General features: G+C 41.5%; 1 protein-coding gene across 2 annotated transcripts; it reads right to left on the bottom strand.

Moving 5' to 3' along the window:
• Nucleotides 1-511: 511 nt before the first annotated feature.
• Nucleotides 512-7718, bottom strand: LOC106565348 (serine/arginine-rich splicing factor 3). 2 transcript variants are annotated; one of them, XM_014132347.3, is made up of 7 exons: nt 7622-7718; nt 7122-7175; nt 6682-6892; nt 6408-6554; nt 4673-4711; nt 2942-3028; nt 512-990 (listed from the first exon to the last, which is right to left on the bottom strand). In XM_014132347.3, the coding sequence occupies exons 2-7, from the start codon at nt 7126-7128 to the stop codon at nt 963-965; spliced, it is 519 nt and encodes a 172-aa protein (XP_013987822.1). In that variant the 5' UTR covers nt 7129-7175; nt 7622-7718; the 3' UTR covers nt 512-962. The 2 variants fall into 2 exon arrangements, with proteins under 2 accessions (XP_013987822.1, XP_013987824.1); XM_014132349.3 differs by having other exon boundaries at nt 7573-7676.
• Nucleotides 7719-12892: the final 5174 nt, after the last annotated feature.

Here is a 12892-nt window from a genome sequence, read left to right as displayed (position 1 = left end):
TGGAACTTCACTGTGAATACGTTATGGCAAAGTAAAAAAAACATGACCATTTCTTACTGTTACCAACCAATAGTGATGTATTTACACATCACACACAGGGGCCTATTACCCTTCATGGTTTAACTGGCGTTATGATTACAGTAAATCCTGGATGGGTGAAAGGGAATATCAGTCAGATTTTGTTTAACCAAATACAGCTCTGAATTAGCAGTGGTCATTGTTTCCCAGCCCTATTTCACTATGACTTAAGGGATTGCAAGTTATTCAACTTAGAATAAATCGAAAAGGTATACATTTGCAATGCAGATGGAGTTACCCAAATCATTCAATCTGTGACTCAGATTTTCAACCTGAGTCACACAAATTTCCATCTTAAGAACAATTGAATGACTAAGCTTTGATTTACACACCTATCCTTCCATCTCCCATCCAAGAACCTAGCATTCAGTGAGTCACAATCAAAAGTAAATGAAACATAACTCAAAACAATCCAAAAAGTTATGCCCAGGGAAACCTGTTACCAAATGTTTAATTCAATCACTTCAAACAGTTTAACAGAAACAAATACAAAGTAGTTGAGTTACCACATTCTATTCAACATGCAGTGTGACAGCTACTTCCTGTATGAAGTATTTACTTCAGAATTTATGGGGGAAATAATTGCCAAGTGGACTGAAAACATTTTCTAAATTAATCCTTTAACTCATTGGACAATGCGTCACGTAATTTAAACAAATTAAAACAGGACACATTTGGTAAAATAAAGACAGTAATTTGTGAATGATACAGTTTGCAAAGACGGAATTGTTTCAAAGATTGACAGACACGGTCGTTTCACTTCATAAAAAGGAAGAAAGAAAAAACAAATCTAAAAGATTATTTAAAAAGGAAACGCACTCATCCAAAACCTGATTCAATACAAGAGACATCCTCGGGGTTGGACTTAGACTTCAGACTGTCACTCACTTTCTCTCCGCGGTCCTAGAGCGGCTGGGGGAAAAAAACGAGGATCTGTCAGAAACAAATGATAACTTGCACTACAATCCAATGCCCATAGCCCTACAAATACAGTGGGGCCCAAAATTATTGACACCCTTGATAAAGACGAGCAAAAATGACTGCGTAAAGACATTTAGATTCTCTTATCCAGAGCGACGTCCAGTAGTGTGCATACTAGGGCTGACCCAATTTAGTCGACTTGGCGATTGTTTGGTCAAAAACTGCTGGTCGACAGATTTCTGTAGTTGAGCAGTCAAATAGATTTTTTGTTGCTATGTGCATAATAGCGAGGTTAACCAGCACGTTGGTGTTGAACAATGCAGCGGAGGCAGCAGTGGAGTAAAAAGACAAGGAAACAACCCGTGCCTTAATTGTCTAAGAAAATTGAGGAGAGAAGACACCAACTTAATTAGGTCCATAATCAATAGCCTAACTGTTAGTAGTGGCCCTGTATAACCACCATGGAGTTGTAGGCCTAAGAGTGCATCCTGTTTAGTCTTAATACAGTAACGTACTTAGGCCTATATTTCGATATATAGGCCTATATAGCAATCATTTATTCGTTAATTTCATCACGAGCCATTCATGCTTTGAAATGCAATCAAGCATTTGCTTTAAAATGAAATAAAAAGGGAGCTTTGGATAATTAGCCTAAACAATAAATAAACCGCAATTCACACAACTGTTTTTAGTTGCTGCTGTGATAAAGGCTTTAAGAAAAATACACACACACTTCTTACATTTTATTTTCTTGTTAGAACAGACTGGTACATTTATCATCCATTTAATGTTATTACCACGTTTACAAATTGTCAGAAAAAAAACAGATAGCTTAATCTAACAGCACCTGTTTGGCAAACAATACACACGCAGCACTTGCTCCTCTACCCAATTTTTTCTTGATTTCCAGTAGTTTCTACAACTAAGTCAAATGTCTTTCCTACCTCCAACTTACTCTTTCCCTCCTGAGCAACCAGTAAACATTCACGTTTCTAGTTTCCCACGTCCCCCGCATCCATTTTGCTGTTACATGTTACGGTGTTCGGACTTTATAACTCATTTATTGATGTGATGATATGCTATAGGCGAGGCCCTATTGGTGACGTGCATGCAACGCATACATATTTCACGTAAAGCGAGCAAGGGAATATGGAATATTTTTCATAAACAAATGAGCTATTTGGGTAAAATAACTTTTCGGTCAGAAACAAGAAAGAAATGAACTTGCTCTAATTATGTTGCAGCTTCATCACGGACAACACTGTGCTACCTGTTTGAGTGCCTGTGACGTTCGCCAGTCACAGACACTCACTGTTATTTTAATATTTTTTTTACACCGTGTGGCCATTGGGCTCCCTCAAGTAATTGTGAGTCTTAATTATTTCATCCAACAGTGCGCTTTAAGCATCAAACAAGCTCAGTGCATATAGATAATTTTATTCAAACACATTGGGTTTTTGGCTAAAATGTCCTGGTACTGGGTAAAGTTCATGATGTTTTTGAATGGCCATCTCGGTCTCCGGACTTGAAACCCATTGAAAACCTGTAGTTTGAATTGCAGAGTGCAATCCATAAGAGCTGACAAACGATCTGGAAGGACTCTGTATGTAGGAATGGTCTAAGATTCCTTCTAATGTGTTTACCAACTCATAAAACATTTCTGAAAAAGGCTCAGTGGCATCATCCTCACAGGGGTGTCGATGATTGACCCATATCTTTTTTCTTAATTGTTAAACAAAATCTACTTATGCACAATTGTATTAATTTAATTTACAACAATGTTAGCGCATAGTGTTTCAAAATTATGTATTTTATACAGTCATTTTTGTGCATCTTCATCAAGGGTGTCAATAACCCCACTGTACATGTCCATATAGGAAGACGCCTGTGCATACACAAAGGCAAAAAACAGATGCTATTAACATCATGAACACACACTTACCTCCGGGACCTTGAGAAGGATCTTGAAGGTTTATGGTTCCTGTCTCTGGAGATAGACCTATCTCTTCTTCGGTCTCGTGACAGAGACCTAGAGAAGAACAAGTGAATTAGAGCGCGTTTCCAATGTACTCACGTGTATTCAGACTATCAGAAATATTACATTTGAACAATGGTCACTTAAAACTATAGAGCATCAATTAGTATCGACAATGTCTGAACCATGTATAAACAGGTGGCAGTGGGTTCTTTAGATTTGTGGGGACGAACATTTTTGTAGTAACATATGAAACGGTACTACGGTATTGTAAAATGTTGGTATCATAAGTATCATGTTGTTTTGGTACCGTGATATAACTGGTATACTGTGCAACACTATTAGACAGGAAATAATTCCTTTGTCTAGATAGGCACAGAAATGTGACAAGTCACTCAGCAAATGTAGCTTCTGAAACCTGACACTTCAGGTCAGCCCCGCTGGTAGAGCAGGAGTGGGAGAGATGGGGCTTTCTTGCACTATAAGACACGGGACCGACAACATTCATAAAGCGCTTTGTAACACCAAAACGCCCAGCCCAGAACCGCTCAAAGTCCCCCAAATAGGGAACTTAATGTTAAGATGTAAAAATGTTTTTAAACCAAAACCATTGCTGTTGGTGAACTTGAACAATCAAAATGAAATCTATAGTAAGCCCTGCTCAGCAGGTATAGCCAGATAAGTGTTTATTCCAGTAAACCACCATTTAACATTTGCAGAGATAACAACCTAGCAAACTGCAGAGGTTCTCACTCAACTAATAAAGCCTAATATCACGCAAGCCATTTTAGCATTTGAATGCTGAAGGTGCCGAGCAGATGTGCACGATCAGGAACAGGCCGATTAACTCATGTTGGTCAGCACGCAAAGCTGGGCACAGTGCAGTTTGACTAGGCTACAAATATTGCCTGGTGTTGTTCGGTATGCAAAATGACATGCAAAATTCCTCATTTGGTCGCCTTTCCTTCCAGTTCTCTGCTGCCAATGACTGGAACGAACTGCAAAAATCTCTGAAGCTGGAGACTCATATCTCCCTCACTAGCTTTAAGCACCAGCTGTCAGAGCTGCTCACAGATCACTGCACATAGCCCATCTGTAAACAGCCCATCTATCTACCACATCCCCATACTGTATTTATTTATCTTGCTCCGTTTTACCCCAGTATCTCTACTTGCACATTCATCTTCTGCAGATATACCATTCCAGTGTTTATTTACTATAATTGTAATTACTTCGCCACCATGGCCTATTTATTGCCTTAACTTACCTCATTTGTACTCACTGTATATAGACTGTTTTCTTTTGTTCTACTGTATTATTGACTATGTTTTGATTATTCCATGTGTAACTCTGTTGTTGTATGTGTCGAATTGCTATGCTTTACCTCGGCCAGGTCGCAGTTGCAAATGAGAACTTGTTCTCAACTAGCCTACCTGGCTAAATAAAGGCGAAAAATATAAAAAATATAAATGACTGGCAACAGTTACATGCAGTTTGCCACTAAAGGAGAGGACTGGTGATGACTCTTAGTGGTCAGTTACAAAAGATGAGGTATTTTCGGAAGGTAGAAAGAATGTAATATGAACTTGTATTTTAAACTTTTTAAAACCAGGGACCAATGCAGATTGGTGAACCTTTACATCCCTACTAGTTAGATAGCTACCACAGAACTGTTAAGGTAGAGGCATTTAGGCTCACCTGCTGCGACTGCGGCTGAAGCTCCTCCTCCTAGGAGAGCTGGACGGAGAAGGAAAAACAGTTTTAATACAGGGTATTATTGCATCAATAACACCTGTCAAACATGACATTCCTTATTCCTGAAGAAGCATCATTCCAATCAGTACACAATACCACACACAGCCTTCCTTTCTGCAGACAGAACAGATCAGGGGATCCTCTGCACCCCTGCTAGAGGACAGAATGCCTGGACAACCAACTAAGGTCAAAATGAGACCTCTTATAAACTCAGGAGAACGGGGAAGTTTAAATGAACACAAGCATATAAACAAAGTGAGACAATGAATTAGAAGCTATAAAATACAAGTATGCAGACTTAAAAGCTACATACCTGTACTGTTTGTTGTACAAACGTACAAAGGGCACATTTCTTAAAACACTACCAATATTGGACCTCATAAAATCGTAATACACAGTTAAATGCTAACCAAGGCAGCTCCAAGACCCCACAACTTTTGAGTTTCAGGACAAAAGCTTTTTATTTGTAATCTATGAGAGGGAGATCCTAAATGATAATAATTGTACTCTCAAGTTGATGTTTGAAACTAAATTCAAGCCACAATTTCTATGACTGCCAATTGCATATTGTCAAGCAGCTGTTAAACCAAACCTGTGGTAAGCATGACACTACAAAAAGCAGGAGAAAAGCAACTTACTATTTTTGGGGGTTTGGACACAAGATAGAAATGACGCAAGGAAGCCAGACTGATGGCGAGGGAGGTAGAATTTGCAGAGAGGATTTGCCACATGTTGCAAATGTTGGAGTTATGGAGTTGGTTGGCTGGAGGGGGTACAGTAGATGTAGATTTTCCCTGTCTTTGTGTGGTTAGCCGGGGCCTGCTGTGCTGCTTGTAGGTAGTTGTGTTGATAATTGGGGAAAGTAGTTAAATCGCTGACAGGTCAGAATTGTGAGGTGGGCTGCGACGCTGACGATTGGGTTAAGGTTGGAGGAGGAGGAGGAAGCTGAGAGCTGCATGCTCAGGAACCAATAGGCTGGAGCGGAACATGACGACTGGCCATGCCTGGGTCATGTGACACGGCACCAGCGAAGCTGATTGGGTGGGGCACAGTGCTGGCGCTGGTCAGTGGTCACATGATGCTGTAAGAGGACTAGTTGACTGACTGTCTCAGAGGGTGGTGAGAAGAGGCATGGTGATGACTCTGCAACGGGGTTCATTTTTATTAATATAGATCGATGGCAAAAAACGAAACTGAGAAAATGAAACAAAACTGACATCCAGATAGCAATTAAATGATCAAACAAGTGCCCCCTTTTTCCGAAATTTGATGGGTGATAAATGTTTATTATCTTAAAGAATTTACCTTAAAAAAATGTATTGCCCAGATCAAGAAATGATGCCTGAATTAAACCTTTCGAAATCACCTAAATTTTGACCTGAAAAAAGGACCCAATCCCTCAGATGAGTAAATGATCCTTTCCCAGCTCTGATTGTGTCCATAGTAAAAATGTTATAAAGTATCACAGCACTAACCAACCTACAGACAGTGCAGGTGTGTGTGTCTACCTGCCAAATCCAGCCCACTAAATTGAAATGATAGGACATATGATACAGTTGGAAGGGATGGAAGGGAGGGTGTGGGGTTGACTGGCAAGGTAGGTAGGTTATAAACACTTGTTGGCCTACATGTTAAAGATAAGTGAGAATAAATCTAGGTGAAAGGTGATGTATCATACCGGCGTCTGACAGGCGGGCTCCCACGGCGCCTGCTGCTGTAGTCATCACGTCCAGGGCGACGGCTCCAGGAGGGGGGAGGTCCGCGGCTCCTCGTGCGTTTCTCACCATTGGACAACTCAACTCTCACTCTGCAGCCAGACAGAGTCCTGTTCACAAAGTAATTGCAGAAGCATACTAGTTAGACTGGAATATGGCATATGACTTACTGTTTTGCTCAAGTGATGAACTGAATTTCCCATTCTTGGTGGACAATGTATTTAAGTAGTGGCTTACCGCCCATCCAATTCTCTCACAGCATCAGTTGCATCTCTGGGGTCCTCAAACTCAACAAAGGCAAAGCCTGGGGGGTTCCTCGCCACCCACACACTACGCAGAGGGCCATAGTACCCAAACGCCCTCTCCAACTCAGTCTTGTTTCCACTGTTGCCCAAGTTCCCAACATATACCTTACAATCAAGAGGACAATCTCTGAGATGAGCAGGTTCTATGAGTGAAAGGAAAGAGGAAAATATGATACCATAAGTATCACATCCAGTCATTCACAATTACATTCATTAGAATTACACAAATCACATCACTCCTATCGACGTAATTTGTGACAACGCTGTGTTATGTGGCCAAACGCCCCTAACCAAGCTAATAGTTTTTTATTTTTTACATATAAGAAATGAGACCGGAAAAGACGCTGGGTGCATATCACGTTAGGTAATTACCTCCCATCTCGAATGATCCTTGTTTCCGTTGAAGGGTTGACAAAAAATATCAATCTGGAAGAAAGGAGGGAGACTTGATTAGCATTGATTAGTTAACTATATTGTTAGCTAGCAAGTTAACGTGCTTAGTTAGCTACCAACAACGCGATTGTTTAAATGGAGCTTAATACGTTCGCTAGTTAGTTACATATAAGTAACAAGTGCATGAATAAATGCATTCATAAATTAGACAGCAAAAACATGTATTGTATTAATCTGGCAGTGCTGCTCATTGTTAGCTTCCATTAGCTAATATTAGCCGTGGAGGAGCATCGCGGTTAGCTTAGCAAGATGCTGGCTTTTGTTGACGGTTCAATCGAACTATTCGACTAAAGCGAAACAATTTTACAGTGCATGATGTTGTTAAATCGTAAACGGCTTTCATTCCCACATCCATTAATCACAATTGTACCCGTTATATCTGCGCCAAAGTCTCCCAACACGGCTCAGACGAATCTTACCAGCGAGCAGCAGTCTTCACACCGTGTTCGAAAATGGCGTTGAAATGAAATAAATAATCTAGCCAGCTCGGGGTCAGTAAAGTGCTTTACCGGTGGCCCATCGCCATCTACTGGAGTGGAGTATTACGACTACCTGACCAAGTATGTTTTTCTTTTAAAAAAAAGAGCTGTGTCGAGACCAGATACCTAAATAACATGTATTTATTTATACAATGGTTCTTCTTAAGCATACATTGCAGGGTACGTAATATATAGTTTATCCAGCATGGTGTATAATTAAGCAAAACGGGAAGAGGAGGAGTGGTATATGGCCAATATACTGTACCACGGCTAAGGGCTGTTCTTATGTACCACGCAACGCGGAGTGCCTGGACACAGCCCTTAGCCATGGTATATTGTCCATATATCACAAACCCCCGAGGTGCCTTATTGCTATAATAAATTGTTTACCAACGTTGCCAGCCAATCAGCATTCAGGACTCTAACCACCAAGTCTATAATTAAGCAATAAGGCCCGAGGGGGTGTGGTATTAGATAGAACTTCGCTAACCACCTCCGTGTCACCGGCTTCATTACAAAATACATCGCAGACATTATCTCCACAGTGAAGATTCGCTACTTCCCCAATCAAAAGCACTAAACAAAAGGACAGGGCTACCACTCACAGGGCTATCGTAGCCAACCCTGAAGTAACGGCTGAGGACACGAACAAGAAGTCCTGCTACGACGTCTGCAGAGCCATCAAACAAGTAAAGGGACAATATAGGAACAAGGTGGAGTCCAGTCCATTACCGATTACTAAGGAAGACCCAGCCATGATCTGCCCAACGATGCCTCTCTACCAGATGAACTCAATGCATGTTATGTACGCTTGGACAAAAACAACACCTAGCTGTGCATGAGCGACCCCGCTGACCCAGGGGACTGCGTGATCTTGCTCTCTGAGGCCGACGTGACTAAGGTTTTTAATCAGGTCAACACTCGTAACGCTGCGGGCTGGACGGAATTCCAGGGTGCGTTCTCAGAGCAGGTGCAGAACAGCTGGCAGGCATATTCACGGTCATTTGCATCCTCTCCTTGTCCCAGTCTGTAATCCCCACATGTTTCACGATGACCACCATCCTTCCTAAGGCCACCTGCCACAATGACTACTGCCCTGTAGCACTCACATCTGTAATCATCAAGTAAAATGGAGCCGACAGATATGGCAGCTCTGCTTCTAACTCCCAAGCAACTTTTACAAGCATTTCGCTACACCCACAATAACATCTGCTAAATATGTGTATGTGACCAATAAAAATGGATTTGATTTGCTTTGAAAGGCTAGTTATGGCACACATCAACTCCATCATCCCAGACACGCTAGACCCATTACAATTTGCATACCACCCCAACAGATCCCTAGATGACACAATCTCAATTGTACTCTACTCTGTCCTCACCCACCTAGATAAGAGGAATACCTATGTGAGAATGCTGTTCATTGACTACAGCTCAGTGTTCAACACGTCAACAAGCTTGGGACCCTGGACTGAACACCTCCCTCTGCAACTGGATCCTGGACTTGGCGGACCCCAGGTGGTGAGGGTAGGCAGCATCATCTCTGCCTTGCTGACCCTCAACACGGGTGCCCCACAGGGGTATGTGCTTTGTCCCCTCCTGCACTCGCTGTTCCCCCACGACTGCGTGGCCACGCACGACTCCAACACCATCTTCAAGTTTGCTGACGATGCAACGGTGGTAGGCCTGATCACCGGTGACGATGGCACCGCCTACAGGGAGGATGTCAGTGACCTGGCAGTGTGGTGCCAGGACAACAACGTCTCCCTCAGACCAAGGTGCTGATTGTGGACCACTCCGTGTCACCGGCTTCATTACAAAATACATCGCAGACATTATCTCCACAGTGAAGATTCGCTACTTCACCAATCAGTGTATCAAGAGCTTCATGTTCCTCAGTGTCCAAATCACTAAGGACATAAAATGGTCCACACACACGCAAACATTCGTGAAGATGGCACAACATCTTCCCCTCTGGAGGTTGAAAAGAGTTCTACAGCTGCACCATTGAGAGCATTTTGACTGGCTGCATCACTGCTTGGTATGGCAACTGCATTGACCTCGATTGCATGGCGCTACAGAGGGTGGTGCGGACAGCCCAGTACATCACTTGGGACGAGCTCCCTGCCATCCAGGACCTCTATATCAGGCCCGGGAAATTGTTGAAGACTCTAGCCACCCAGGCCATTGACTGTTCTCTCTGTTTCTGCACGGCAAGCGGAACCGGAGCTCCAAGCCTGACACCAACATGTTCTTGAACAGCTTGTATACCCAAGCCATAAGACTCTTAAATAGCCAACAAAATGGCTACACAGACAATCTGCACTTATCCTTCTATAAAACATTTTTTTTTTTTGCACTGACTCTATGCACACTCTACACACTCAATTAGACTCACTCGTACTGACACTCCAACACACTCACACTCGCACACACACACTTAATTTGCTCACACACACACATCACGCACACACATTCATACTGACTCTACACACATGCACACACACTCACATACAATCATCAAATACTCTGCTGCTACTCTGTTTATCATATACAGTATCCTAATGCTTAGTCAGCTTACCCCTATACATATCTAAACCTACCACTCCAGTATCCCTGCACATTATAAATATGGTATTGGCACTTTTTCTCGTGTGTTTTTGTTCTACTTGACTTATGTATTTATTTTTTTATAGTACCACTGATATTGATTACTGCATTGTTGGGAAAGAGCAAGCAAGAAAGGCATTGTACTTGTACTTGTGCCCGTGACAATAAAAACTTCAAACTTCAAACCCCCTGGTAGACCTACACTGTTAAAATAGAAAGACTCAAAACACCATCACTGTGTAGAAAAAACATGAAAGTAGGGCACCTAAGCTGAGATCTGGTGTTTGGAGGGTGTTTGAATGTAAACCCAACGTAAGTGCTATTATATAGTGAATATATTTCAAAACAGAATGGAAGTATTCTGAGCCACCCAAAGCGGTTCTTCAATCTGAATAGTTGTGTTTTTAACAGAGTGATGTAAAAACACCTTTTTGTGTTTCAGTGCATGTAAAAGGTAGCATCCAAGCACAAAATGTTTTTGCAGACTGTGTCTCTCATATAATCAAATGTTTCTAAATTAAAGAGTTTACAGCATAAATATTGATTATAAATATAAATTGAATTTCCTGGTAAGATTTTAATTAACATTTTAAGAAGACACTGGGAAATGAATACTTTTCCTATGGGAGACTTTGGCACTAATTATAGACCTGCTGTTGCCAGGCAACTTTGTGAGATTATAAATAATGTTACAATCAAAATGTTTAGGGCTATGTAAATTATAGCAGAGGTAACATGTATAAGGTGACTGGTATTCATGTGAGAAGGTGGATGTGAACCCAGGTCTGTTGCTTGTCAAAACACTCCCAGTCTTCAGGAGTAAACCATTGTGCAGAACTACCCTTGTTACACTGATCACATTGGGCCCGATGCAGACCTGAGATGAGTACGTTTTATTGTTTATTTTTTCAAACCCCTTTTTCTCCCCAATTTCGTGGTATCTAATTAGTAGTTACAGTCTTGTCTCATCGCTGCAACTCCCGTCCGGACTCGGGAGAGGCGAAGGTCGAGAGCCGTGTGTCCTCCGAAACACAACCCAACCAAGCCGCACTGCTTCTTGACACAATGCCCACTTAACCCAAAAGCCAGCCACACCAATGTGTCGGAGGAAACACCGTACACCTGGCGACCGTGTTAGCATGCACTGAGCCTGGCCCACCAAAGGAGTCGTTAGTGCGCGATGGGACAAGGACATCCCTGCAGGCCAAACCCTGCCCTAACCCGGACGACGATGGGCCAAATTGTGCGCCGCCCCATGGGTCTCCCGGTCACGGCGCAACTGTACTGTCTGTTATTCAATTGATCTAAGCAATCTTCCATGCTGTGTACCATCAGAATATAAAGACTCAGGTCAGGTCATTAGCACAATGGATGACTGGTGGGTCGTATTGAGCCCTGGGCTGAAGTTTTTTTACAAGTTTTGTATGAGTGCTACTTCCAACAGCAGTCATTGCCTGCATTTTTTCCATGAATGTGAAATATAATGCCACATTTCTGTTGATCTTGAAGAATATGATAAATGCCTTACAGATCTTTGAACTGTCTTTATCAATCTAAAAATGTTTAAGACATTTTAATGTTTTGTCATTTGATAATTTGATAATAAAAGATAAAGTATTTGAAAAAGTAATTTTGTACTCATTAATTATTATCCTGGACAAACTTAGTAATTTGTATTTTCACAACAACAAAATTCTTGGATCCTTTGTTTGAGCATAATGCTGTCCATATGACCTTTTGGAATTACTGATGAGGAGTTTATAAACACCATATAAGAGCAGGGAATACACAATAAGACGAGAGACTCTCATTTACAGTATTTGGAAACTCCAGAAGAAGGGATTTAATTATACACTTGACGGGATTCGAAACACCATCAGTGTTTTCAAGCTTTAGAGCGGGGAAACAACACCAAAAGAGAAGCGATCTAATTCTGCACTACACAGGAATCCAAACACCAGTGTTTTCAACCTTTTCTGGGTCAGGGTTCCCAGCTTCTGGCAAGGTGTTCCACAACTCTTATGTGATGTTATAACACACCATGACATGTTTCAGAACACCTCAGGATGAATGTTTAAATCTGTCACAATGCCCTCACAACCATGTATTTCAAAACTCCAGCAAAGTTAAGGTTTCGTCTCCTTTAAGGTATGCAGCTCAGTTGCCACTAGTTTAATGTTAGAAAACACTTCATTTTTACAGTGTAGCATGAAGTGCTAACCAGTGGTGGATAGGTAGGTACCAATATCAATATCTACAGTGCTTTTGGAAAGTATTCAGACCCCTTGACTTTTTCCACATTTTGTTACGTTACAGCCTTATTCTAAAATGGATGTAAAAAAAATCCTCATCAATCTACACTCAATACCCTATAATGACAAAGCAAAAACTTTCTTTTTTTAAACATTTTTGCAAATGTATTCCAAATATATATTTTTTAAATATCACGTTGACACAAGTATTCAGACGCTTTACCCAGTACTTTGTTGAAGCACCTGTGCCAGTGATTACATCCTCAAGTCTTCTTGGGTATGACGCTACAAGCTTGGCACACATGTATTTGGGGACTTTCTCACATTCTTCTCTGCAGATCCTCTCAAG

The sequence above is a fragment of the Salmo salar genome, chromosome 12 (assembly GCF_965601325.2).
Source record: "Salmo salar chromosome 12, fSalSal1, whole genome shotgun sequence".
NCBI lineage: Eukaryota > Metazoa > Chordata > Actinopteri > Salmoniformes > Salmonidae > Salmo > Salmo salar.
This window is presented reverse-complemented; position numbering and strand designations above follow the sequence as displayed.

What these genes read in the sequence shown, in the direction of transcription:
- LOC106565348 (XM_014132347.3), bottom strand. An exon ending in AGCCCGCCTGTCAGACGCCG is followed by an intron (nt 4,712 to 6,407) that starts GTATGATACATC and finishes TTCTCCGTCCAG; the next exon opens with CTCTCCTAGGAGGAGGAGCT. An exon ending in TTCAGCCGCAGTCGCAGCAG is followed by an intron (nt 3,029 to 4,672) that starts GTGAGCCTAAAT and finishes GTTCTTCTCTAG; the next exon opens with GTCTCTGTCACGAGACCGAA.